This window comes from Acomys minous (assembly GCF_964271855.1).
Source record: "Acomys minous genome assembly, chromosome: 5".
NCBI classification, from domain to species: domain Eukaryota; kingdom Metazoa; phylum Chordata; class Mammalia; order Rodentia; family Muridae; genus Acomys; species Acomys minous.
The window spans coordinates 120,627,242-120,655,189 of NC_140494.1; the positions used below are offsets into that span (position 1 = coordinate 120,627,242).

General features: G+C 52.1%; 1 protein-coding gene across 12 annotated transcripts in view; it reads left to right on the forward strand.

Annotated features, from left to right (window-relative positions):
• The first annotated feature begins 3,290 nt into the window (after window positions 1-3,290).
• TLE3 (TLE family member 3, transcriptional corepressor) overlaps window positions 3,291-27,948 on the forward strand; it is a 46,487-nt gene continuing 21,829 nt past the window's right edge. For 3 of the 12 annotated variants that reach the window (XM_084783402.1, XM_084783409.1, XM_084783406.1), the window contains exons 1-6: window positions 3,292-4,420; window positions 4,915-5,015; window positions 5,481-5,544; window positions 6,479-6,523; window positions 24,840-24,902; window positions 25,886-25,990. In XM_084783402.1, the coding sequence (XP_084639528.1) occupies window positions 4,397-4,420; window positions 4,915-5,015; window positions 5,481-5,544; window positions 6,479-6,523; window positions 24,840-24,902; window positions 25,886-25,990 (402 nt within the window). In that variant the 5' untranslated portion in view covers window positions 3,292-4,396. Of the gene's footprint in view, window positions 4,421-4,914; window positions 5,016-5,480; window positions 5,545-6,478; window positions 6,524-24,839; window positions 24,903-25,885; window positions 25,991-27,948 lie in introns of all 12 variants that reach the window. The other 9 variants (XM_084783410.1, XM_084783403.1, XM_084783404.1 and 6 more) reach the window with 6 other exon arrangements.

A 27,948-nucleotide genomic window follows, 5' to 3' on the forward strand; every position in this document is an offset into this window, starting at 1 on the left:
TTTGAGTTTAAGGGATCCGAACCTGGTTACCGTGGACCCTTGCTCCCTTCCCGGCTCTGGGTTCTGGTAACAGAAAAAAAGAAGCCTAGTTGAAGGGGCAACGCCGGAGACTCCACATCCAGACCTAGAAAGGGCTAGAATGATGAAGGAACGAAAGAATGACTGGATGAGTGTGTGAATGTCTTTCAGCGAATGCTCATATGGATCCGGCTTGCACAGACAAAGGAGCTTCTAAGTTTGGCCTTGGAGCTGGGTGTCCTGGATTCCAATTCTAACCTCTCTGCCTAGCTCGCGGCCTATTGCTAAGTTTTGTTTGTGTATTTGTTTTCACCCTCTCTTCTACTCTTATAAGAAGGGCCATCAGCCAGGCCTTGGGAGTGAGGTGAGGACGTAGTGGGTAACCATGGCCTGCTTTGTACCTATTAAACGCTCAAGGGCTGTTCTTCCCCGCTGTGGGGAGCGCTGCTGCAGTTGGGCTCTGGCGTGGGGGCGGCGCTCTGCAAAACCGCATCCATCACACTCATCCTCCCTATGGCAGGCCGGGTGCTGGCGCCTAGGTTCACAGGAGAACTCAATGTGGAGTCTGCCTTGCACCAGCTCAGGCTGACTCGTGGGGGTCCTTGGGAGCCCTGGCAGCAGTCCGCGGAGACTGGAGACAGAGCTGCAGCGCTTTTCTGTACACAGTCCGCGTAGACGCGACCTGAAAGCACAGAGCCTAGGCGGCCGCCAGCACGAGGGCGCCGTCGGAGCCAGTCCTGAGGGAGAGCTAGGAGAGGGAAGCCGAGTAAAGGCGCCTTGGCCCGGGCATCTTGAAGGCATTGTGTTTAATAAATCTGGGCGACAAGCACACCCGCTATCTCCCCCCTCTCTTCTCGGCTCCCAAATCAAGACCTTCTGTAGGACCCCCAGTTTAAGGGGTCTTAAAACCCCTGCACTTTGATTAGCAGCTTCAAAGAGATCCCTTTAAAGTTCTCCTTTCTCCCCAACCCTACCTCTCCGCCCTCTTGACACCCCTCCCCCACCACGCTAAGGACCAGGACAACAAAACACTAAATGCAAGTTTAAAGGGGGCGGTGGAGAGGGAGAATCTCAGACTGCCTCCTGAACGCGGCCCATAGAAATTACCTATTTCAGACGTGCGCAAAGAGTCGGAACATCGTGGAGTTTGGGTTTTGATTTTCTTTCTTTTTTCCTCCTTTTTCTTCTTGTTCTTTTTTTTTTTCAGGGTTTGTGTGTGTTTTTACCTTTTATTATTTAAATTGATACGTTTCATTACTAGGGAGAAAAATAAAATATTCCTTTGATACACAAAATCAAATTGATATTTAGCCTCTGCTTACTTTTTTATGCATGGCTCCTTTATACCACATGGTAGTGACAGATTGTTTGAGCTGGAAGGAAAAGCCATTCAAAGCTAATTAAGCAGCCATTCCAAGCACTATTTGCAAGCGGGAGGCTCAGAAGCCTCGGCATTTGTCAGCGCTCCCCCACCCCGCGTGGTTTTGACTGACAGCTTCCGCCAAGGACTGACAGCTCCAAGAATCTCCACCAATCAATATTCGAGAGGTTCTTTGCCTGTTTGTGATTGGTCTCTAAGCTTGCCTGGGGGGCGTGACCGGCGTGCCCCACGTGGGGGCTGGAGCGAGAAAGGGGCGGGCTGGTAGGAAGCGGGTGCGCCCACCCGTGACGTAAGGGGGAGGGCAGAGAAGGGGGGGAGGGGAGAGGGAAGCTCCAAAGAGGAGCCATTTTGAGACTAATGGATGCTGTGGCCAGATGCTCGCATCTGTCGAGCTAGGCTTCTCCCTGCGCCCCCTCCCCTTTTCTGTGCGCGTCGTACACGATTTATGTTTTTATTTAGGAGAATAAATAAATGAAGAGGGGAGCGCGGTCGCGGCCGGAGCGGGCGCTGAGAGGCTTCATCTCAGGGCGGCCGCTCACGTGGAGGTCCCCGCGCGCTCCCAGCTCCTCATTAAGATGCAAACGCGAACCTCGGCCTCCTAATGAGGGAAAAATATAGATTCTGGGGGCGCGCGGCCTGCTCGCGCGCGGCCGCAGCGGGCCCGGTGTGCGTGCTTGCTTTCGTGCTCCGTGGGAAAGCCGGGAGGGATCCAGGGACACCTGGGCGGCCCACTCGGCGGTGGCTGTCCGAGGTCCACGGACCAAGGGTGGGCAGTGTGCCCCGATGTGACCCTTGTCTGCGAGCAAATGTGCCCCAGATCGAATGTCTATGTCTCCTTGGGCATCGAGGCCGGTGACCGTGGACGCTTAAGGCTCCCAGTTGCTCTTCCACGGGTGGCTGCCGATGCATGTGGTACGGGCAGACCCAACAGGCCAAGAAACGGAGTCGGGGTTCCAGGTCGTAGCCAGGAGGGCCCCAATTCCTTGCATGCCCTTCTCCCCACCACTTCGGGCCGGGAGCGCAACCGAGGAGCCCGCCTGGGCAAGGTTGCGGCCAGGACGTAGCTGTCCCCAAAGGGCAGGAACCCTAAGTGGGGCCAGCCGCACTACTGAGCCTGTTGTCCGCAGACAGCCAGGCCCTTCCATCTGCGCTGCCCGCCAAGCCAGAGTTCTCAGACTTCCCCCTCGCCAGCAGCCGCCTTGCATCAGAGGCTCTGTTTATTTGGCTTTCTGAAAAGAAGGGCGAATGAACAAAGGAGGAAAGCGGGGCGCCCAAGGGTGGGAAGGGGGGACAGAAACGGATAAAAGAAAGAGAAAATCAGTTTGGAGAACAGTCTTAGAGGTCGGAGGTAACTTTGGGAGCCAGCATTTTATCGGTCCTAAATCTTCTGAAGTGAAAACATTAAACTGACAAAGTGATTCTGTTTGTTTTATAGTATCTAATTGGGCTGCTTTGCAGCCCTAATGAGATTAGAGGGGGGCAATCGCTCGCCGCCTCTGCAGAATCAACTGATCCATTACTACCAGCCACAGGTTTTAAGGATTGTACGTACAGCTTGTCCTTTTTTCCCCCTCCCCTTTTGTTATTATGCGTTTTCTCTTTCTCCCCTCCCGCCAAATAATTATTTGCTAGTAGATCGTGGGAAAAAAAGAGAGAAAAAAACCCCTAGCAACCCAGGACTATAATATATATCTATTTATTATATGTCTTTCGGTTAATTCCTGATGTGAGGAGCGCTGTTTTTCACTCCCAAGCGAAAGTCACCAGCGGGTAGGGCCTGATTGCTACTTTTCATGCATAGTTTTAGACACAAGAGGGCATTGTGACGTCGCGCCCGGCGGCGCCCAGTCGCAGTCCGAGTCCCGTGGCCCCACGTGGGATCCTCGCGCTCTTATTGGTCAACGCTTGGTGAAGCCGCCACATTATTTTGTTACTTTTCAGTCCCTATTTGGAACTGCTCTCGCGGCAGTTCAGACCTCGTGCTCGGCCCCCTTCGCCTGTCTGTGTGTGGTATCCGCAGGTCCGAGGCACTTTTTTTTTTTGGTGCGTGTATGTGTGTGTGTTGAGTGCGTGTGTTTGTGTGTTTTGGGGGTTTGTCGGGGCGCGGAGAGGAGAGCCAAGCTGGGAGGAAGGAAAGAAGCCGCAGAGCTCCGGGGCTCCGGCTACGTCTTCCCCTCCGGTGCTCTCCAGCCTGCGCGCTCCGAGGCGGCAGGGACAACGACCGCTCCTCACCAGGGAAGCGGCCACTCTATTTGGGAGCAGGGAGGACCCCTTCGCCGAGGCTTCCCACGCCCGCTGGAGTTAGGATGCCAGGGCGCATGATTTGCACCGACTGAGCCCAGAGTTCCTCCTCGGCCCTGGGAAGGGCTAGCAGCGGCGACCGGGCAGACGGAAAAGCAGGCTCTCCTCTCCGAGGTAGTGGTGGTGGGGCTTCGAAGCGCCCTCGCTGGGCTCCAGCCCTCGCCCACCGTCCTCAACCCGTCACCTTGGTGGCCTGCCTCCTTTTCGCCGCGAGCTCCGGGCCCGGCCGCCTCTTGGACCCGACCCGCGCGCCCCGGATGCTCCGGGCTGCCCAGACGCGCCCCCCTTCAGCCTCATCGTGCTGAGTGACCCGCGAGGGGACAAGAGAACACCGCCAACCCCAGCCTCGGGATCACGCACTGGAGCCGCCAGGGAGCCGACGATGTCCAAGCAGCCCCGGCTTCTGACACTGTCCACGCAGCCTGGGGAAGGCGGCCGGCTGCAGCCGGCCGAGCCCTAGGCGCACAAAGCGCGAGCCCGCCGACTACTTTGCCGCTCGCTCCGCCGCTCTTTGTCTGCACTTGGGGCGCACGCCCGACTCTGGGATTTCGCTGCGAGAGCGGGCTGGGGGGGCCGGGGGCGAGCTCTCGGTTCCCCGGCCGCCCCCCGCTCGGGCTCGCCTCCCCCCTCCCTCGCACGTCCCCAGCACGGGCTCTCTGCGCTTCCAAGCTCTCGGAATCGCGACCCCTCCCTGCCATGTATCCGCAAGGCAGACATCCGGTGAGTAATTGCAAGTAGGCTTATTTAAGCATCTATCATGGCAGGGTAAACGAGGCAGTTTATCTAGCACCTCCATTTTGCTTGTTGCTACCTTTATGGTGCGCGCGCGTGTGAGCGCTCACACAAAGGGGCTGGGGGGGGGGGAGGCGCCGTAGAGAGCCAAGGGTAATTGCGCTCAAAGTGGCCGGGGGCGGCCTGCGTTGGAGGGGCACTCTGGCTCCTTCCCCGTGCCCCCCTCCCAGGACTTCCAACTAGCTTCCGCAGCACTTGGTCACGAGAATCCTTCTGACTTTGGGGATGGTCGGGGTGTCCCCTTCCTGGCCCCGTCGGGAGAGCGAAGAAAAACTTGCTGGGAAGGTTCTGGGCTGCGGGGTGGTGGCCTTGCTGGTAGCTCCCGGCGGGGGAGGGGCAGGGACCCCGCGGAGGCACCGGGCCGCATGGAGCCCTTCTGATGTGCCTACTCCTTTCCCCTGTGTCGCCCTTGTGGGCTCCAGGCACCCCATCAACCCGGGCAGCCGGGATTTAAATTCACGGTGGCCGAGTCCTGTGACAGGATCAAAGACGAATTCCAGTTCCTGCAAGCTCAGTATCACAGGTAAGGGGAGGGGGGGTTGCCCTCGGGCCGGCGAGGAGGGCTCTAGCGCGCGCTCTAGCCATCCCCCGCGGGGACTGGGGGGCGGGGGGGATGCGGACCCCCGGCAGCGGGGCGGCGGGGCCTCCGCCTTTTGTTTCCCCTCTCCAAGCGCGTAGCCTTAACCCTTTGTGTTCCGCGGTCGCCCAGTTTCGAAAGCCCTTCCGAGTGGAGGGGTCGGGGTCTTGAGTCAACGTCCCGGCCCGCCCCCGCGTGGCCGCGACGAGTCCCCTCTCCAGATCAAGGGAAGTTTGGAGTTGGTTTAGCCAGGCTCCGGGTGGCGGGCGGTCACCTCCACTGCCCGGAGGATGCTGGATAATAGGGGTACTCTGGTTCCCTGGGACGTGGCTCTCCGAGGCCCTAGGGTCCAGGTCTCGGAGGAAGGCCATTGTAGGCTCCTGGCCTGAGAGCCTCCTTCTGCCCTCACAGCCTCAAAGTGGAGTACGACAAGCTGGCGAACGAGAAGACGGAGATGCAGCGCCATTATGTGATGGTGAGAGGCAGCCCACAGTGGGGCGGAGGGAGGGCAGGGCAGGGCACCTAGGCTGTAGGTCCAGCTGGGGCCAGTGAAGGCCAGAGCCAGGCCCAGCCTCAGGACAGCCCCCTGGAGGGCTCCGTTCTTGAGTTTATTCTTCCTGGACGCTTGGAGGAGGGGCCGAAAGAGAAACAAACCCGAATTCCTGGCCACCTTTGTAAAGAGCTTTTCATTTGTGTTTTGAAGGTTTCCCAGGGGGCTGATTGCCTTAAACGTGTTAGTAACATAAGAGTTGGATGAGCCAGTGTCAGGGTTGTATAAAAAAAAAAATCCTTCCTGGAGCCCTCCTGGGAGTGTTCAGAAACTTTCTGTTTGGCAGCTGGGATCTAGCTAGTATGGGACAGAAGAGCCTGCTTTTCCCAGAGTTTTTCCAGATTGGAGGAGCCTTTTAAAGCCCTCTGCCTCCGTGTATCCTACTCGAAGATTTTTCCTCAGTTAGTAGTCTGGTCTTCTCCCCTAGCTAGACCTTCTGCAAGTTGGCATCTCCCTTTTGGGAGTGGGCATGAGAGGCACTTACGGGCAGGCCAGCAGCAGTCTTTCTACATAAGAGACCTTCTACCCAGTACTAAGCCCTCAGAGGACAAGAGGAGGCTGGTGTAGAGCGTTCCCTGTAGAGCCCGCACCTTGTATAAACAGCATGCGTGCACAGCACATGGGGTGCTTGTGGGAGGGGAGGCCCGGCTTTTCTCACTGTTGTGTATAATGTCTCTTGATCAAGAGGCACAACACGTGGCCACTTCCCCGGTATCAGCTTTTACACCTCCATAGGTTGTCTTTGTGGGTGGGTGGACTTCAGTGTCTTAAGACCTAGTGTCTTGGTGAGGAGAGGTAGAAATAAGCAGTGTCCCTGTGTTGCCTGTTAATAGTGGTATATGTATTTTTTAATTTGCAGTACTATGAAATGTCTTATGGCTTGAATATTGAAATGCACAAACAGGTAAGTCCTTTTCTCATTTATATGAATATATATAAATATATATATATATAATGTATATATCTAAATTATAAAATAAGAGAATTTTCTTCCCGCTTGGTCTTGAAGGGTAATGTTCAGCGAGTGCTTTGAATACCTGGTGCTGGGGCTTTGTTGTTCCTTGGTTATGTTGAGCTTCTGGCATTTGTTCTTGTGAACTTAGGCCCTTGTCTGGGCATCTGGCTAGTAAAGGGCCAAAGGGAAAGTTGTCCTGAAGGTCCCCCTAGGATCTGAGTGGCTCCTGGAGGTAGAGAGTTAGTTGGCTGTCTGCTTTTATCTGCTTTAGGAAATGCAGGAGGGGGTTCCTCGCCAACAACCCCCACCCCCACCCGCTTTTCTTTCTTTTTCTTGCAAAAAGAAAAAAAAAGTGATGTACTGCCTTGATAAGATTACACTTCAAGGGCCTTTGAAAGCCAGGCTGAGCTGTCGAAATGTAAGGGAACGAAGCCACTAACGGCCTGAAAAACTTAAAGCCAGAGTGAAATGCAATCCTCGTGCCTTGCATTTAGGAGCCAGTTTCTCAACTCCCTTCATCTGAAGGCAGCTGTGTCCCATTTCACAGGAGGAAGCTGAAGCCCAGGGGTGAAGTAACTTGCCCAGGGGCCAGCCTCACCAGGCCTTTTGAGAGGGCTGGCAGTTGAGCTCAGCTTTGTAATCCTGAAGTCAAACCAGTTTAGCTAGTGTGGTATCCTTTGCTGGATACGTAAACTACCTCACATTGTCATCCTTCTAATAACAGTATACCTCAAACCCAGCAAATACAAACACCCTTTATCTCAGTGCGTATCAGTAGCTGGTCCCGAGCTAGGCCAAGCTGTGGGAGAGGCCTGTTTGTCTATTTGTGTTCCAAGGAGAGGCTGCCTATAATTTGGCTTGGCGGACGATTACCATCGACTTGGCACGTATAAATGGCGCAGGCCGGTTGTTCTTTTTAACAATTGGTGTTCTTGAAACCTCAGAAGGCTGTTGACTCATTCTAGCCTTTGGTGACCGTGACTTGAATGGATTTTCTGCTCTAAATTAACAGTCATTTACAAGGTTTAAATTTTGCTCTTTAAAGGGGGCAGGGCCCAGGGCAGGTGAGAAGGGCAGGTGACCCTGAGGGGAAGTGTGCAGATTCCTGCCTGCTCCAGTGGCTTCTTTATAGAGCCTTTTGAATCTAGTTTCTTTTCCCCCTCCTGTAGGGAGCCCCGCTGTTGGGTGAACGGTAGCCAGAAAGGGGCCAGCATTTAGTGAGCAGTGTGGGAAGCCAGCTGTGGTTTCCTGGGGAACTGGCTCCCTAGGCATGCACACATGGAGGCTACCGCATTTCCACCTCTTGGCCCACAGAAATAATAAACAGACATTGCTTTCTTTATATGTAAAGAAGGTTCTCCTGCGGGGAGGATAAACCAGAAATGGGTTCTGCCTCATTCTAGATAGAACTGGTCCAGGGTCGCAGGTGTTTTAAGGACTTTGGGGGATATTATGCCAAGGCACCTCCATTCCTTCCCTTTCTCCAGTCCTCCCCCTCCTCTGTGAATAGTATCTTGGGCGTGTTTTAAAGAGGGTAATTGCACCCAGGTTCAAAATTTTATAGCGGTAGTTGTTGCTGTAAGAGCTTCTAATTAAGGTGTAATATGTCCTCGCATGTTGAGGGCTGCATGGGTGGTGGTGTTGCCCAGGTCTGAGTAGACGGTTGTTTGGCACAAAAAAAGTCACCTTGGCTGGCAGAGTAAAGCTATTCTGAGCCCTGGGGATGCTATGAACCCAGAAGGGGTTAAACATCTCAATGCTCTTGGTGGTTGGGGCTTTGTATACAGAGCAGCTGTGTTCATCTGGGATTTCTGGCCATTCCCCAAACAGGGTTCTAAGATGAGATCTGGCCACATTGTCTTTAGTCCTCTCAGCTGCCAGTGGTGGATAAGGGCATCTTTGCCGTCTTGATAGGTAGGGAAACCAAGGCATCAAGGGAGCCTGCACAGCAAGAGCTAGGGCTCAGTTCTGCGCCTTGGGCTTCCGCAGCTAGGCCCTCTCTCTGCTCCAGGTGCCTTCCCTTTGCCTTCCAGCCCCTTCCCAGCATGCATTCTTGCCAGAGCAGTCTCTGGGTTGGGTGAACTCACCCTGTGGCTGTGTAGGAACAAAGAGGCAAAGAGGTGGAGAAACCCTGACAGAGAAACGCAATCCTACCCTGACCTAATGGCGTGCTGGCCACTCCCTGGGCTTGCAAGGTTCTGTGGAAGAAAACCCTGCCACTAATTGTAGTGTGGGTCTTGGGTGCATTTGGCGGATGGTGGTTAGGCCTGAGCAAACAAGTTTATCAGCTGACCTGTTTAGCGGTTGACTGGTGTTTTATCTGCACACACAATCAAGTGACTGGAGTGCTTGAATTATTCATGCAGTGTCCTGCCCTCTAGACTTGACTGTGTGATTACATCTGCCTGGAACAAACAGGCTGGGTTCTTCATCTTTAAGCGAGTAGGGGTGGGGGTGGGGACTGTATGTACTTTTATATAATAGATGGTCTACAGAGCTAGCACCTTGGGAAAGTGTATCTGGCCATCCTCAGCCTACACACACACACACACACACACACACCACCACCACCACCACCACATTTTTTTTTCCAAAAGCTCTTCTTCACTAGCTCCATGGGAAATGCCAATTAGCTGAGAACCGTGCGTTCTGCCAGATGGTTCCTCGTATTGACAGAGGGCAGCTGATGAGGTACGTCCAGCCCGTTTTTATTTTACTGTGAGGTTAAACTCACTGTGGCTGGCTCTGTCCCTGGCTGTTTTTCTGTCTCTCTCCCCCCACCCCCACCCCACCCCCCATCTCTCTTCCAAGCTGTCAAATCTCAGAGAAGTAATAAATGGGTCCTCCTACTCTTTTGCCTCCCTCCCTAATTATGGTAAAGCAAAGATTACAGAATCACAGGCCTGGCCCAGGACTTGAAGAGGTCACCACCTCCCCCAGGCTCCTGCTTCCAGGCAGAGTGTCAAGGATGATTCAGCGGAGGGCCGGGGAGGCGATGATGGCTGACCGGCTCATCAGTTCCCGTCTTGTTCCTGCAGCTCGCCTTTCCAGTGTCAGCAGCAAATGACAAAGCCAGCTTTAGAAACAGACTCCAGAGCAACTGTCATGCAGTGGCTTTGAGACATGGTGCTGGGGGAAGCCGGCAGGCAGGCTGGCCTTTCACCCTCTGCTGGGGAGCACTGTTGTTTGGCAAGCTGACTTAAGGCGTTTTCGTTTGGGGCCTGCATCATGCCAATTCTAGGCAGTCACCGTTTTTTTCTTCCCTAACCCAAGCAAGTCCCAAAGACCCAGAGCTGGAAGAGCCCTTTGGCTTCTTATCCAAACCTTTGAAGCTGTGGACGAGGAAAGGGCCCAGAGACTGGAACTGGCATATCCAGACTCCCACAGTCGCAGGTGATGGGACTGCTGTTACGGCAGACTTTCCCCTGCTACCCCAGGCCTCTTCTTGTAGCACGCCTCCTTTGGGAAACTCATAGCTCTCTGTCTGTGTCTTTAATTACCTCCGCTTGTGCCATGCTATTATCCAGCCAGGTTAAGGCTTCATACTTGGCTCCACCAAAGTCCAAAGTACCCCATTTGGGGTTGTATAACCGTGTCAGCTGAATGCTCTGTGTCCACAGTCCTGTCCCCACTTGCCAGCTATTTGCACAACTAATGATTTGATGTGTTTGGTAACAACACAGAGAGCAGGTTCACAGATAAGGTGAGGGCACTAAAACCCTTGACTGTTTGACCCTGGCCACAAGGTGGCCATCTACACAGAGCTGAGAAGAACTGAACAACCTAGACCCCTAGGCGGAACAGCTTAAGGGGTCATGTGACCGGAAAGCCACCAGGCAGTGGTTTTCTGGAAAAACTATGCCAAAGAATTGAGAGACTTTGGTGGCAGTAGGACAGGGACACAGGCACTGGTACTAGGGCAGCGCCTGTTAGTGTGGCATCTGGCTTGAGCTGTGAGTGACATTTATTGCTTTATCGGAAGCTCCTTCATTCACAGCCCTGGTTCTGTGACCTCAGCTGCCTCGTGGCTCTCCTCCCTGGAATCATGGGGGTTCTGTGATCTCCTCAGCAGCACGCTATCCCTGCTGTCCCTTGGGAGTTGCAGAGCCTGAAGCTCCTTTTACTTTGTCCCATCCAGCTAGAGGGTAACCTAACCCTCCAGGCTGCCTGTCATCTCAGGCTTCTGTGGAGCCCCTTGTGTGTAGTAGCCGATAGTACTGTTCAAAGCAAAGCTTTCTGCACTTCTACGTCTTTCCCTTGTGTGTCTGACCATTGAGACGACCTGATAAAGACGGCGAGAGAAGCCTGCTGGGAACCCTACTCCCATTTCTAATATTCTACAAGCTCTCCTGAAGTAGGAGTTTGTGGTGGGCCAAGAGTTCCTCTCCTTGTCTTTCTCATCCTCTTTGGAGTCAGTCCTTCCTCCAGAGTAAAGGGCTCCTTTACTCTAGCCCTTGAATCCATATTGTTGAGTTGGCCAAGGAATGAATTCCCTTTCCAGACAGAAAAATGTTATGTGTCTGCTACAAAATGCTGGGACACCAGGAGCCTGGAGGTGAGAAAACAATTCTCAGCAGGGCTCTCCCCTGTGAGCCTGCACAAGAGGAACCTTTTTATCTCAGCTCAGCTATGGAGGATGCCCCTTTGCCAAGCACACACTGTGTGTCATAGGTGCTCAGTAAACACGTGGGGGTTTCCTTCTTTGGGTTGTGGGTGGACCTGCACTGCACAGAGCCCTGGGAAGGAAGTGTGTGTGTGTGTGTGTGGGGGGGTTGTAATTGTGGGCTGCCTGCTGGTCTGCAGCCTGCTCTCTGTGGTTCAGCATACTGTCTCCTCATCAGCGAAATGAGAGAGTTGGATCCATTCCCAAAACGGTTATTAGGGGTCTGGGATGTGCTGGGTGTGGGCTGGGGTTGGTTACACAGCCGAATAAGACACCATTCCCTCCGCTGGGGCATCAGGCCTCTAAATAAGTAATTGCGATGCGGTGAGGTAAGCGCTAATGTGGCCGCTGCTACACGCTTGCTTCACTCTTCCTGGGAAAACAGAGCCGGGTCAGAGAGGATGTCCCTGTCGAAGGACTGTTACTTGAGAGGGGCCTTAAAAGGAGGCTGGGAGGGGAGTTGTTAGAGGCAGAAGCCAGCAGCCAGAGCTCCTCCCAGGTGACAACAGCTCCAGGGGTGGCAGTGAAATACGTTTAGGAAGCTGCAAGTTAGGAAGAATGGGTTGGGGGAAGGGCAGGCCCGTGCCCCCCCCCCCCCAGCTCTTGAGAAGTAAGGCGAGGTGGTGACATTTTGCAGCACAGCATTATCCAAAGGCCTCTCCACCCCCACATTCACCACGACTCAGTGGCTCCCTCCATCCCCATATGGCTCTCCAGGGCTGGCTCCAGTCCATCTGGCATGGGGTGGGGGTGGGGGATGCTCTCGGCCCCATGCAGCCTCCCCCTCCCCCGTCTGCTTCCCCACCATCATGCTCTGGTTTGAACTCTATTCCCCAAAGTGGCATTGTCTCCTTTCTCATACTGGTAATTCTGTAATGACTGGGTATGACCTGCCCCTCCCCCATATTTAATTCTCATCAGCCTGGCTCTCCACTTTGCTATTAATGATAGCAGCCAGCAAAATAGCTTTCAACATGCCATTGACAGTCTGGCTTAAGAGCGCACTTGAAGTAGTGCTAGACAGCTGAAAGCACCCATAATTGTGTACCAGAGTGAGAACTGCATGCTCAAGAGCCTTGTTTTTATATGCTTAAAGGGACAATATCTTGTTTTCAACAAATGCTCTCTGAGACACATCCAAGATGCTTTCTTCCTTTCTCTTGTACCTCTCCTCCTCCTCTTGGCTCCTTCTCTTTCTCTGGCCTTTCAGAATAAAGGCTTCCCTCCAGTTGGGGCTAAGAGAACTCAGGGAAAAGCAGTGATCTGCCCTAAGAGCAGGGACAGATACCCACTGGGCTCGCTTAAGGCGTTCGTCATCCACTCCAGACCCAAAGCTGTGGGTCAGCCTTTCCCTGCTGACCTCAGAGCCTCAAGTTTCTCATGGAGGGAGCAGGGAACCTGGGTTCTGGTTAACATAGGGTCTTCAAGCCCCTTTGCTTGCTGGGGATGTTGCATGTCAGCCAGAGGTTACAGGATTTGGGTTATGGAGGAGCTGTGTCTGAATGCAGAGGCTGCCATGACAGGAGGTGGAGAACAGGTAAGCCTGTTGGAGCCAGACTGGATGCCAAGCCTCACTTCCTAGTCAGATTCCAGGAGGTTCTTCCTTCTGCAGAGCCCTTGGGTTTAAGGGGCCTGTCTGGAAACCAGGAGGGTGGGTAGTGTGGGCCTGGTATTCTTAACTCAAAGGCTGAGGGGACCCAGAGGAGATTTCTGGTAGGCAACCCCAGCGACCCCTTTCTCTTCACCCCAGCCACCCTGTGAGAGGTGAAGTAAGAACCAAGTGCCTAGCTATGGGTAGGAGTGAGTGAGGTCTGAGAGGCAGGGAAGACTTGTCAGCCAGCACCTGGAGCCAAGTTCTCCTGGCAAAAATAGGAGCCAGGGTCCTTTCCCTTTACCCACGCCTTGGGTGAATGTCCAGAGTTGTTCTGAGACAGCTATTCCTACATCTTTGCATGTGAACACAAAAACTGGAGGTCTTGCAAATATCACAGATGGGAGTAATATAGCCACCTCAGATTCCTGCAGTGCCCGATTGCAACGCAGATGAGGCTTTTTCATCTGAAATACTGGGGAGTTTGAGCCCAGAACAAGAGGATTAGATACCTGAAGACCTGGGCACGGAGATAATCTGTATGTGTGCCTGGAGAGGGGGGCTTGCCTCTCACTTTGGGTGTGAAGGTGTTGGGGCTGTGGAGCTCAGGACCAGGAGGGATAGGGTAGTTTTGTGTTGACTGGGCCTTGATGCCTGCCTGAGAGTGATGGGACGGTGTGCTCCGCTCCGTGGGAGACTTGGAGGAGGATAATGGTGCAGTCCAGGGTTCTCTGCCTGATCCTGTGTGGGACATCCAGGGAGTCCTCAGGTTTTTTTTTTTTTCTAAGGCCCGTGGGCTGTAAAGGCTGTGATTGTGAAGGCGGGTGGCTAGTGCCCTGCACCTTGACTGGAAAGTATTTTCTGTATTGTCTTTCTTGCTATCTCATTATCAAGTCAGAAGAGGAAGGGAGGAGGGGGGAGGGGCAGGAGAAGGGGTGATAAAGCTGAGGTGTGACAGGAATGAGGAAGCACCAGGGGACACTGCTCTGTCTGGGTTGTGAGAGGGACCTGAGACCCAAGGGAGGCATGAGGGCTTGTCTGACCTTGGCTTTTGGTGGCGGGCTCCTAGGTAGGGCTTGGCCTGCCTTTGTCTTGGCATTACAGCTCCTACCAGGTTTGGGTTGGTTACTTGTAACTCTGAGAATGGCTGTGACCCTGCTAAACGTCTTTAATTTATACTGAACGGCTCCAGCTTCTCTCAGATGGAGACACAAAATCAGCCAGGGTTCTCCCACTCAGGAGGGACACCTCCACGCAGCCCAGTCAGCCACGTGACTGGAAGAGAGGAGAATGGAGGCTAACGCAGGCCACCTCCGCTCCCCAAGACCATAAGACCTTTCTTGGCTCAGGGTCTGAAACTGAGGACCTTAGTCAGACAAGCAGTACGCACTTGCTTTAGGAGCCAGTGGAAGAGGAGGACAGCTTAGCAAAGACCAGTGTGCAGGGAGTCGAGTCAGTTCTAGCCTTGGAGTCATGTTTTGGTTTGGTTTTGGTTTTTCGAGACATGGTCTGGTCTCTCTGTGTAGCCTTGGCTGTCCTGGACTCACTTTGTAGACCAGGCTGGCCTCGAACTCACAGCGATCCTCCTGTCTCTGCCTCCTGAGTGCTGGGATTAAAGGCGTGCGCCACCACCGCCCCGCGTGGATGTCATGTTCTTCATGCTGGCCTCCCAACTGGGAAGATGTCCAGTGGGGTGCTGGTGACCTGTGGTCGGGATGTGGAGCTGGGTGGCCAGCATGGCAGAGTTGGATGACAGCAGGTTGGAAGGATCTCCTGGGATCAGGCAGGCGCTGTGGTTCCTCTGTGAGCCCTCACTCCTGTTTTTCCCAACAGAGTCCCTTCCTTGGTTGTCTCTCCATGAGGAGACTGCAGCTCAGTTTAGCTTTGCCTCAGAATAAAAGTCCTGGGGGCAGTCTGGAGTAGCTTCTGCCTCTACCAAGTCAGCTTTAGAGATTGCACACATATCCCATAAGAGGTGAAACCAGACTCCTTGAGCCAGAGTCATCAGAAGTTGCCCTCTCCTGCCAGGGTCCTTCCATTGTGGGTCTGACACTAGCTATTTTTATATCACGTCCAAAGGGCGTGTGTGTGTGTGTGTGTGTGTGTGTGTGTGTGTGTGTGTGTGTGTGTCCCCGTCCCCTGTACCCTTTAGCTTTCCCCCACCCTGTCATTTCACTTGATTCTTAACCCTGCTTCTCAAGAGACCCCTTCTTTGCAGACCCCTTAAACTCCTATGTTGAAAGCCCAGGGGCATTTCCCAGGTCTACAAGGTTGGGGCAGGATTTCTAACAAGCCTGTTTTTACATGGGTGACAGTGGGGAGGTATCAGTAGATTTGGAATTTCTTGCAGGGAATCCGAGCCCTCAAGAGAGAGAAAACCAGGAGCTTGGCAAGTGGGGGATGGGATTCCCTGGATGGCAAGAGTGGGTCTTTGGAGTCTCAGGACCTTGATCTGTCCCCTACCAGTGTGACTCTGGACAGCTGCTTGTCCTCTGTGAGCTTTTGCAAGTAGTAGGATAGGTAATGGTCCTGCTTGCTAGAGAAGCAGAGTTGTCTTAGAGTTTTCACAGCCGTGCAAGTCCTGTATATCTGCACTGCCCAACACAGTCACCATTAGCTACACAGACTGCTGAGCAACTGAAATGTGACCCTGTGGTGGCCGAAGGACAGGGTGGATGACTTAAATCCAGTTGCACTAGGCCCTGTGTGGCATGTGGCTTTCTGGACATGGGGAGGGGGGGGCCTTTGGGAAGTGCGACAGGGATTATGAGGATGGATTTACAGGAACTTAGCACACAGACAGGTCTCATTCGGTTTTCTCACAGTGGGACAGATAGAGCCTCAGAATTTCCAAGGCCTCAGAGAGGGAGAAGGGGGTGAAGAGGAGAGAAAGGGCCAGGCTCCTTAGACGTCCCTGAGCCCATCTCATTGTTGCTTAGCTACTTACGCATCCCAGCCCTGCAGTATCTCCATCCCCAGCACTGCATAGCAGGTGTACCACTGTTTGTAAGGGTTGGAAGGCGTGTGTGTGTGTGTGTGTGTGTGTGTGTATACGTACATGTGTGTGTACATGCGCGAGCACACGCGTCTGGTCTCGAGGTGGACCCTATGGCAGGGTCAGATCCGGACCGCATCTGTTTTACCTGGGCCATATCATGCGTGCTCCCTGCCCCAGAACCACTCTGGGCTTTGGTTCCAGTGCTCAGAAGTCTTTATATAAAATCTTTTAAGAATTCAGTAAGACACGCATGCGTTGGGGCATGCTCAGCTGCTCCAGGGCTCTTCCCCGCTGGGTGGTTGTCAGCAGCACTGCTGTGGTCCCGATGAACGTTTCCAGACTTTACTGACTTTCCTGTTCTCTAAAGGACAGAACTAGCACTGGGTGAGAAGACCCTTGGTGTAAGGGAAGAATCAGACTCTAGACCTGGGAGAATTGGTTACCCCTTGCCCTCTCTGGACCTCATATACTCCCATCTGTGAAGTGGGAGGTTTTCTGTCTGTCTGAGGAGTCAGTTTGGCAGTGTCTGAACTTGATTTCCATGGCCTGTGAAATGCCTCGGTTTACTCAGGAGCGGAGACCTGCTGACCCTCTGAATTTTAATTTAAGGAGGGGATGTGCTCCTTTGTGCTGGTGAGCACAAATAGAATACACACTCTGCGTCTGCCTACTCAGTGTGCGGCACACCTCCTCCTCCTCCCCTTCCCTTCATCCTACCTTGGTTTCCCAATAAGCGCCTGTCCTCAAAATATCAAAGCAGTTGGTTTCATTTGTAGCCCTGACCTGGTGAGGAGACCCCCCAAAATTTAATGAGCTGCCTCAGCAAGGGTAATGTGACTTTTACAGCTTGTTGAGGGGCAAGGGGGAGATTTGCATAATGCTCCAGGAGAAGGGGGTGGGGGGCCAGGGAATTAGGTGGCTGGGGGTTGCCATGGCAACCCTACAGGGATGAATTGAGAATTTTTCCTCCTCACAGGAGTTGGCCAATGGAGCCTGGGAAGGTGGGGGAGGGAACCGGGGGTTATCCGAGGGGAGGGCGGAGGAAAGGGGAGGGCGTCCCTGGGATGAGTGGGCAGCTTGGGGGAAGGTGTAATCTGAAATGCCCTCTCTGTTCTGTCCATACAAGCAGGCTCTTTGAGAGCTGTCTCTCTTCATAGGGGGTGGGAGGCAAGCAGTTTAATGTGTTTGGGAACCAAGAAATTAAAGTGAACAAATATTTAAAAGATTATTGGATCTTGTTAACAGGAAGCTGGGTGGATGGAAAGTGAGAGTCAGAGAAATGAAAGTATTAGAGTCTTAGAGCCCAGGGAGGGGGGACATAGGCTGTCGCTCGGGGCTCACTTCCTTCTTAGGGCATGGGGTGCCTCCATCGTCCCATGAGTGCCCCCCACCCCCGGGCTTGGCATCTGGGCATTGCTAAGAGCTCTCAGCGAGCTGTACCCCTGCCCTCACCTCCTCTGTTCTGCAGAAAGAGGCCCAGTGCAAGTGCTGCCCCAGGACAGGGGTGCAGGCTTCAGACTGGGTTGCAGTTCCGCCCCACTCAGCCCCTCCCACTTTCACTTGCCTGGTACTTCGTCGTGGACTTCTTACAAGAACAGGGAAGGCTCATTTCATTCAGGGAAGTGCCTAGAAGGGTCATGTCACCACTCAAACCCCAGGCTCTCTGTCTGGGGAAGCCCTCGTGACTTCCTTCCTCTCTACTGCCCTCACTGTTCCTTCCTCTCAATGGGAAGGACATTGCAGCTGGTGCATGAGGTGTCTGTCCCAGGCTAGCCTTGACATTCTTGCCTTGTAAGACAGAGATCTTCGGGGTCATGCGGAGACACAAGCCCTTCCTTGCACTCAGTCTTTCCTAGCATAAAGGCTCCAGCAGGCTTCCTCAGAAGGGTGTAAATATTTAATGGTGTTGTAGTTATATATAATTTGATCAATATGTCAGTGCTAAGAGGGCCTTTAAGGAGGCTCACCTATCACTAAGCAATCTCCACCCCCACCCCCAGAAACAGCAAGCACCATCTCCTAGGCTGCTAAGTGGATCCTTTATCCCAGGGTGGGAACACCACCCTGGCTTTTGTTAGCTTTCTTGGTCCCCCCCCTTCCCCTGATTTTTCCTTCTTTTGTTGATAAATACCACCTGGTTCAACCCAAGGAGACACTGCCTGGCCAAGAGTACCATCTTAGTAATCGAGGGGCTATCAATTTGGAATTGCCTAGGAAATAACAAGGGATATGCCAAGTCAAGGTTGTCCAGACATTCTGTTCTGGAGTCTTCTAATACTTGATTGCTAGGTGATTATGGAGCCTGGCTTCTGGGAACATAAAGGTTCCTGGCCACAACCTCTTTTCTGTTTAATTCAAGATGAAGCAGGTTCACTTTAGTTACCCCCAAGAACTAGGTAGGTAAGACCTGATCCAAAATTGGGGAAGCCTAGGGCTGATTTGACACACCCCACCTCAAATATATGCGCCTTAGAGGATGAGCTGAGGTTCTGGAGGTTCGGAGACAGGATCCGACTCTCCAGAGATCACAGCAGAAGGTTAGACATAGCTGGGATGAAAGTCATTGGTCCTATGTGGCTCTGAAGTGTACTCCCACTTCGGGTAGGCAGGTGTCTGTTCCATGTCTGTCTCACACGGATCTACAAACGGGCCTCCAGACTCATCATGATGAGTGTCCTTGGCACCACTCTGATCTCTAAGGGAGAAACCCTTATTTTAGAGATGTAACCGGCGCCTGCTGAGTGCTGGGCGGGCAGTCATGGTGCTCCCTCTCTATAAGTGAGTTTTGGTGAAGGAGCATTACTTTGTGTGCCACGAGATCTGGACAGGAAGGTACTTAGAGGTCGTTGCTGCTTGTATTGGTCAGTGTGTCCTGTTGCTGTGCTAAAAACAAACAAACCCTGACCAAAGCAACTTAAGGGGATTTGGGAGATATCTCCGTTGGTAAAATGCCTGTGCTGCTGAAATGCCTCTGGTCTCTGCTTGAGGGAGAGGCACAGAGACAGGCTGGCCCCTGAAGTTCACTGGCCAACCAGCCTGGCCAAATTGGTGAGTTCAAGGTTTAGTGAGAGACACTGTCTCAAAAAAAAAAAAAAGGTGGTGAATGATCAAGGAAGATACCTCCGAGGCACGCACACACACATATGCCTATATATACAAACATGCTTATACCATGCCTACATATATAAAGCAAGTTAAGGAAGGAAGGAAAAGTCTTGGCTCACAGATCGAGGGTACAGTTGGTCATAATAGGGATGGCATGGCAGTAAGAGGTATCTGCTCACATACCTTCTGCAGCCAGAAGCAGAAAGATAATGCTGATGCCTTGTTCTCCATTGTAAGTAGGTTAGGGCCCCAGCTACTTGTAGGGGAGGCCTTTCTACCGCCTGCGCCCCACCCAGAGAGTCTCTCACTGGCATGTCCCAGACTTGTCTCCTAGGTCATTTCAGGTTGATAATGCTGGCTATCACGTTTCTCTTGCTTAAGACAGTTGCATGCAGCTTAGGTGTTGGGGCAGATTTGAATGGCTCACGGGAAGATTGGACTTTAGGACCCAGCTCTGAGCAGCACCACAGCGGGCTTTGCCCACTTTCTGGGGTTCTCATCCGGCTGTCAGGGTGTGGCGTGGTACACCCCCTCTGCTCTTCCATTCAGGCATGTATGTGGCGTTCTGTTTTGCAGAGCTGTGCGAGGAAGTGGGAAATCGGAGGACACACAGCAAGTCAGGCCACTCAGAAGTGTGTGGCGGTCTAAAGGCTGAATCTGGCCCCTGGGACTTAGATGAGCTGCCTAGTTTGCCTTTCCCTTTTCCAAGTAACATGAAAGCCAGGAGAAGAGAAGTGGAGGCATCTGGGAGTAACAGCTGGGTCATTTCTTCTGGCTTTAGAGCTTTTGGTGCTCTTTAACATGGCAGCTTTTCTCCTCCACCTTGTTTTTGTCTGGCTGAGGTTAAAAGGAAATGTGCTCCCAGAGTCCTTAGGTATGGGCGACCGGGCAGTTTAAAGCTAATAGCAGTGAGAGATGGTCTAGTGGAGTGACTGTCAGAGACACTGTGTCCCGTGTCAAGCATGGTCAGCGAAAGGAGACAAATAGGCCAAAGACTGGCTGGGTGTGGAAAGGCCCACAGCAGCAAGCAGTTGCTGCAGGTGAGGACCAAGAGTTGACTCCATCCCCTTCTTAACTTGGTGTCATAGGTCAAGGGTCAGGGGCGGTGTGACGTTGGAGGAGATGCAGCCCAGACATTGGGAGGTCTTGCTTTAATGGGGGAGACGGACTTACAAAGGGCACTACAAAGGCACAGGGAACACTTGCCCCCCCCCACTAACTTGTTTTGTATCATTTATTTGCCTAACAATCTCAACAGACACTCAAGGCAGATGTTCCTCCTGACTCAGACTCCTAGTCGGTAGCACATACTCTGAGTGTGTCAGGACCCCTGTCCTTCCCTGAGCTGCTTCTGTCTGTCTCAGAGATCGGTAGCTCGGAGCTGCAGTGTCTTTATACCAGCAATGCCACCACCTTTGAACTGTACTTAGAAAGCACTTTGAAAGACCGGATTAGCCTCCTCAGACACCTTTTCCCATAATGGTCAAAGCAAAGCCATCCTCCCCTCCTACCACCTGTCAGGTGCCTCTGAAGTTCAGGCTAACTGGCCAGAGCCACCCTGGGATCCCAGGAGGCCGGAAGGATGGGGTCAGACTAGCGAGACTCCGTCTACCTGCCACACTGGTAACACACTGTGCCTGAGCGCCAGGAGTTTTCTAGCACACACTCTAGCTCCAGCTTGTGGTTTGCGACCTGTTCTAATTGTCGAAATCGCACATCTCGATTCTTGCCCCCCCCCCTCCCTTTTCTTAGAGCGGGTGCGGAGAGGTTGTTTGAGTTGGATCAAATGCTGTTTGGACAGCTGTTGTAATCAAAGATGCTGTCAATCATTAGCCTTGACGGTCGATTTTTCTTTCAAAAACATTTCTCTGAGCTGTCTCAACCTACTGAAATTTGGCTTCCTGGCCGGAAGTCGTTTAGCGGAATCGCTAAATTGGTTGCTGGTTCCCTGTCTGGAAAAGAGAGACCGTTAGTAGGTGCCTCTTGCAGGGCTGTGAGAGTTCACAGATACAGAGTGCTGGTAGCAGTAGACTAGGTTACTCCTCTTAAAAGTTCTGTCTGGGCCACTGGTTCCCTCCCCTTCCTCTAGCACAGTGGTTCTCACCCTTCCTAATGCTGCAGCCCACATATTGTGGTGACCGTAAAGTAATAATAATAACAACAGCAGTAGCAGCAACAACAATATTATTACATCACCATTATTACATCATCATTATCATCATTATTATTATTTTGGTTTTTTGAGACAGGGTTTCTCTGTGTAGTCTTGGCTGTTCTAGACTCACATTGTAGACCAGGATGGCCTTGAACTCAGAGGTATCCACCTGCCTCTGCCTCCCCAGTGCTGGGATTAAAGGCGTGCGCCACCACCGCCCGACCATAAAATTATTTTTGTTGCTACCTCATAACTATAATTTTTGTTATTGTTAAGAATCATGTAAGCTGGGTGGTGGTGGCTCACGCCTTTAATCCCGGCGTTTTGGAGGCAGAGGCAGGTGGATCTCTCTGAGTTCAAGGCTAGCCTGGTCTACAAAGTGAACTCGAGGACAGCTAGGCCTATATAGAGAAATCTTATCTCAAAACAAAAAGATACACAAACATACAAAAAAAATTGTAATGTGAATATGTGATGTGCACCCCCAAGGGGTTGGAACCCACATATTGAGAACCACTGCTCAAATACAAGCCTCCCAAGAAATTGTTTGGTGACTGGTTTTCCTGCCCATCTTTGGACTCATTGGAGTACAGGGCAGCCTGTACACAAGGCGGGAAAGGCTCAGTCTATGCTTCTGTGTAGGAAGGGCACTAAGAAAGATGTAGTAGCCATTGTAAGCCCAGGTCTCAACACAGGGAAGCCTGGTGGTTATAAAAGTGTGCCCCCCTCTGCCCCTGCCCCTGACAGTGCTCTTGGTGACTTGTCAGACTCCTTTCTGTCCCTCTGTCAAGCTTGAGCATGGGTGTCAAAACCATAGGCTCCTAGAACACTCTTCTTGGAGTTGTTCCAGCAGCTCTTGTGCTTACTTGGTGTTTGTGATGGTGCAAGATGGATGAAGTAGGGAGGACGAATGACACTGACAGCCACCCACAGGGCTCCAGCTGTGGTTACTTGGTGGCCAGGGTTCCAGAACTTGATCTGAACATGGCTGCAAAGTCCCAGTGGATCCCTTTTCCTGATGATAGAGGATGCTGGGCTCTGGAGCCAGCAATGTGTCAGACATTTCCTGTAGGGAACTGGTGGTCACAAGCTTGCTGTAGGTGTGGGGAAGGGAAGGCCAGCCCCATGTTCTCTACCAAGACCCTGCCCCTTGACCAGCAGGATGCAGGCTCTGTCTGAAACCCTTGTGAGCTGCAGTAGGTCAAATGGATGGCATGGATCAGTCTGCCCCTACCTTCCCTATTGTGTTATGTGGGGAACTGATGGGTCCGAGAGACCCGGTGAGCTGGCTTGTGGTTGGCCTGTCTTGTGTGTACTTTCACCCTCTTGGTAAAGGGCTTAAGCCATTGTCCACCCCTACCCCCCTTCCAGCTGACTGACAGCACTTTACCCACTACAGCCCCTCCCACAGATGTTTCCCACATGTATACACACACACACACACACACACACACACACACACACACACACACACACACACAATCAGGAGGATCCTAGTGGCTTGCTAGTCCAGCTGAAATGGGGAGCTCCAGATTCAGTAAGAGATCTTGAGGAAGACACCAGATGTCAGCCTCTGGCGTCCACATGTGCTTATATAGGTACAGGCAATATACATACACCACACAGACAAAGAAAAAGAGGTAACATACATGCACCACACAGACGAGAGAGAGAGAGAGAGAGAGAGAGAGAGAGAGAGGGGAGAGAGAGAAGAAAAAAGAAATGCTAAGTAGTGTTATTCTTTGGCCAGATATCTGTCTGTCTGTCTGTCTGTCTGTCTGTCTGTCTGTCTGTCTGTCTGTCTATCTAACTATTCTATTCTATCTGTTTTTGGATTTTCGAAACAGGGTTTCTCTGTATACCCTGGCTGTCCTGGACTTACTTTGTAGACCAGGCTGACTGAGAACTCACTGAGATCTATCTGCCTCTGCCTGGCTGGCCACATATTTATCCAGCACATACTGTTTGCCAGTCATTGCTGCCCTTGCTGTTTGGGGGAGGAGTCCTTGGGCCAGGGTGCTTCCTCCGCAATGGGGCTGATGTGCTGGCGTTTCGTTCGCTCTTTGTAGGTCCTCCTCTTAGCTGTTTGTTCTCTGCCAGGTCAGAGTGAGACGGGGCTTAGCTCGTTGGTTTTAAACACTGGCTGAGGACAGTTCTCGCTCCTGTATTTCATCCCCTTTCCCTACTCATTGTCAGTGGAGGAAGAAGAGGAACAAGCGAGAAGGGCTGTGTTTCGAGAGGGGTGTGTGTGTGTATAATTCTTCCTGCTTACACAGGCTAATTTAGACTCTACAAAGTGATCCTCCAAGGGTCCTTATGCTGTGAATGGCAGACATCCGCAAAGAAAGGCCAGAGTCGCCGTGGTTAAGAATTTTGTAATATACAGAACAACCCAACCAAACTGGCAGTTTGTGACCACTAGGCTGAGAAACCTTGATGTATGGCATCCTTGTTGCAGTCTGCCACCACTGTGGCAACTCTCACCAGCTCTCAGCTGGATGCTGCTTGCCCTACTCCCAGAGAGCCTTGAAATTGGGTACCATACTGATGCAGTTGATCTGGAGTTTGAGGGACAGGACAGCCCTACATACTGAAGAACTGTGTGTTGCCACAGATGCCTAAGGAGACCCAGCTGTCCCCTCGGGGACCGATCCCTACTTACACTATAGTGCATGGGCTCCTTAGCTTGGATCACCTGGCCCTTGTGGTCACAGGACCCAGGCTGCCAAAGCCTGTCAGGCTTTTGTCGGGGCCTGTTCTCTCCACAAACCAGAGACATCCATTTAGTGCCCAGAGATGGAAAGGGTGCTGGCCCCAGGAACTCCCCAAGGCCAGCATCTGTTGGTGAGGCTTCAGAGGGCCTTGTTTTTCATCTGTGGCACACTAGACTTCACATGCGGAATCATTTGACATGCAGATGATCACAGGCTTTTAAAAGGCTCTTGTCAGGGTTTTGTCGGGAAGATTGCCTTGTGCTGATGGAAGCTTTGAAGGCCGCTCCGAGACCTTAGTCCTTGCTGCTCAGGGTTCAGACAAGATAAGAAAGCCAATTCCAAGAGTTGTCTGTCAGCATCCCAGGCCTTCCTGTCGGGCCCAGTTAACCATTTAGCACTCGATCTGAGCTCTGAGATCTTGGTAATTTAAACATGTTTGTGAGCAGCCTGTATGAGGGTGTAGGGGACCTCTGGGTCCCATTCTTAGGCAAGGCCCTAACATGGAAGGCTTACTGGTGTGGTTTCAGATTGTTCTGCAAGGGCTAGAAGGAAGGGTGAGCGGAGGATGAGGGAGCCACATACCACCGTGTGTGAGGCTGGCCCTGGGAGAGCCGTTCACTCCACGATGCCCAAGGGCTCTCTTGCCTTTGACCTCTCCAGTTTGGAGCATCATTAAGCAGCACAGTTCTCTCACAAACCACCTCCCCTGTGAAATGGGAGATTTCCAATACGTGATCATGGAGCTAACGGTGAGCGGCTGAGTGTGTGAGTGTGTGTGTGTGTGTGTATGTGTGTGTGTGAGTATGTGTGTGTGTGTGAGTGTGTGTGTGTGAGCGTGTGTGTGTGAGTGTGTGTATGTATGTGTGTGTGTGTGTGAGAGAGCGTGTGTGAGTGTGTATGTGTGTGAGTGTGTGTGTGTGAGTGTGTGTGTATGTGTGTGTGTGTGTATAGATAGAGTGATAGAGTGATAGATAGATATAGATAGATAGAGTGCCTCAGTGTTTCAGTGACTTGATTTGTGGCCTCTTTTCCTTTATAGACAGAGATCGCCAAGAGATTGAACACGATTCTCGCCCAGATCATGCCTTTCCTGTCACAAGAGGTAAGACCTTCTTCTCCTTCCTCCTCTTCTGCCCAGGGCAGCCCAGTGCGGCCAGGGCTGGGCTCTGAAGCATTTTGAGGGAAGTATCTCCACTGAGGTGCCAGAAGTACTGGGCTGACCTCATTGGCCCTGTTTCCATCCCATCAGATCCCACTCCAATCAGGCAAGACCAGGACCCATCCTTCACTCCCCTTGGTTGCTGGGACCATATCAGCTCCCCGGTGGAGTTCTGGCCCTGAGATAGTAATCAGGGTCTGACTAAGTAAATCTAAGAATTAGATATGACTGATGCTACCTCATGGCTTCGGGGAATTACGAAATGTAATTTGTAATAGTAGACTTCAGTTTTTAAAGAGCAGATTTAGGTTTGGCAGGCAAAACTTAGTGGAAAGTACAAAGGCTTCCCAACACCAGGATGAAGTGCCTGTGACCATTTTGAGTCTACACCAACAGGTCATTGCATTCAGAAGTCCCAAGACCATGTTAGAATTCACTTTTCACTTTCTCTTTCTCCTTGCGCTTTCTTTTGGTAGCCATAGGTCAGATACACGTTTCTTCTCAGCCCTGGGAATGTAAATCCCATATGTTCTATTTACCACTAACCACTATAGGTACGTGTCCTGAAATACAGTGTCCTGTGTGATTACAGTAATGGTACCATGCCTAGAAAATAGCCACTACAGTATGTAACACTTGGCTTACGTTCATACTGCACAGAGCAAAGCTTTTTCTCTGTGAGGCTGAGGAGATCATGGTGCAGTAGCTGTCTTTGGTACTTATCTCTATTTTCCCTAGAAGTAGTATATGCTCCCTGGGAAGACTCAGAAGAGCCTGGCATCACTAATCACCCTTGTCCTGTGTCCTGGGACTGTTGAGTGGGTCTCTTTATCTTCTGAGGACGGGTCCTGAGAGACTCCTGGTGCCCTGTGGTGGAGGATAGCAAGGGTGGCCACATCTTGATCTTACTTTATTTCCGCCCTCAGCATCAGCAGCAAGTGGCGCAGGCGGTGGACCGCGCCAAGCAGGTCACCATGACGGAGCTGAACGCCATCATCGGGGTACGTGGACTCCCCAATCTGCCTCTCACCGTGTGTATAGCCCTTTTATTCCTCTCATTTACCATGACCAGAGATGAACTCTGACCTTAGGTGCTCTCAAAGAATGGCAGCCCCAGGGCCCACGGCTTCCCTAGGCAACTTGGATCCATTGGGGCTCTTTACACAGTGGCTTTATTTACCACATTGTCTCCTTGCCCCCAAACTAAAGAAATACCAGACACACCTTGAGTCCACCTGCCCCTTTCTTAGCTTCCACATCCCCTGGCATCCCTGACTTCCAGAAGGTACTGATTAGTACCTGGCTGCTGCCTCCCCTCTGCCCTCTCCCAGGCAAGGCTGCCCTTCTTTGGCCTCCTGGGGTCAGAACCATCTCTGCTGTTGATTTATGTGCACCTTGCTGTGACAGTATCGGGTTGGGGTCTTGCTACTCCCTGTGCTGGGCTGCATGGCTGTCAGCTGTACACCTGGATGGAACCTTCTAGACGCCCCATCTCATCCCCAGCACAGCAGCACACATCCCATAGTACTCGGTGGGGCCCTCTGTGGAGAGAAAGGAGAGGGTGGGCTAGGTCACCGTTCTAGACCTTCCCAGCTGTCAGTGTGGCAAGGGACATGTGTGGATACAGACCCTTCAGGATTGTCAGGACGTGTGGTTACTGAGTCCTTCGGCAAAGGCAGTTTAATGCGTTTCATCTGGTGTTAGTCCCTGTGGGAGCTCCTGGGGTCTGAGGAGGGCTTAGTCCTCCATTGATCCTTGGTGCTCAGAGGAGAGGAAACCCTGCCTGCTGTGTGGGAGGAGCACAAAGCTTGGTGCTGGGAGGCAGCACCCTGGGGCGAGAAGCCATGACGCTTTAGAGCTTGGAGTGTCTTTCGTGATCGTCTGGCTCAGGGGTTCTCTTTAAGAAATAGTTTATAACTTTGTTCTCTGATAATTTTTTTTTTAAATCATACATACAGTGCAGGTTGATCCCTAGTCACCCCCACTGCCCTCTTCTGAAAAAGTATTGCTTTACGTTTTTTATGAACTTGTGTGTGGTCATACATGCCATAGCACACGTGTTGCTGTGAGAAAATGATACACGGGAGCCAGTTGTCTCCTTCCACCGTGTGGGCACCCCATAATCAAACTCAGGTTGTTGGGCTTGGCAGGAAGCATTTTTACCCACTGACCCAGCCACGGCTCTTCCCCCATTGTTCACTTGTGTCTTCCCACTCCCTTTGAAACCCTTCTTTCCAAAAGTCTTTTTTTTTTTTTTTTTAAACTGAGTTTAATTAGGATTTGCTAAGCAGTCGGGGCAGGGTTGCAGGTGGTGTTCACGGGAACAAAAAAGTCAGGGTCTGGCACTCTTGAGATTTGGGACCAGATAATAATTCTTTGTTTCCCTGTGCATTTTTGGATACTCAGCAACAACTTTGCTCTGTACCCACTGGGTATAATAGCCATCCACCCCCATACCTGCGCACCCAAAATGTTGCCTGTGTCTATGTGGGCCAAAGGTTCTCTGGCTGAGAACCACTGGCTTAGTCCCGCGCCATGATTTCACGGAGATTTAGCAGTCAAGCCAACCTGAGACTACCCCTGAGCATGGCCCGCATTCTACAGCGGTGGGACAGGGAGTTACAGGTGGGATACAGGCCCCACGTTGTCTTTACAAGTCTTTCTCATCTGGCTCCTTGTCTGCATTCCCTTCCAGGCCTTTCCTTAAAGTCTCCAGGGCAAGTTCTTCCACCAGTCTATAGGGGCTATAGTCTGCTCCCTTCTCCTCTCACTCTTTGGAATTAAAATCCACATATGAAGATACTTTTTTTTTTTTTAAGAGTAATATTGAGAAGCACACGGCTGGATTGGCTCCAGTTCCTTTAAGTAGCGTTTAGGAAGCTACAAGTTAGGTCAAGGCGGCCCTAGGCAGATATCGGAATTCAATTAAAGCCCACGAGTGGGGCCTGTGACCCCCATTTTCAAGGTAATTGCTTCTTGGGCTCTGAGT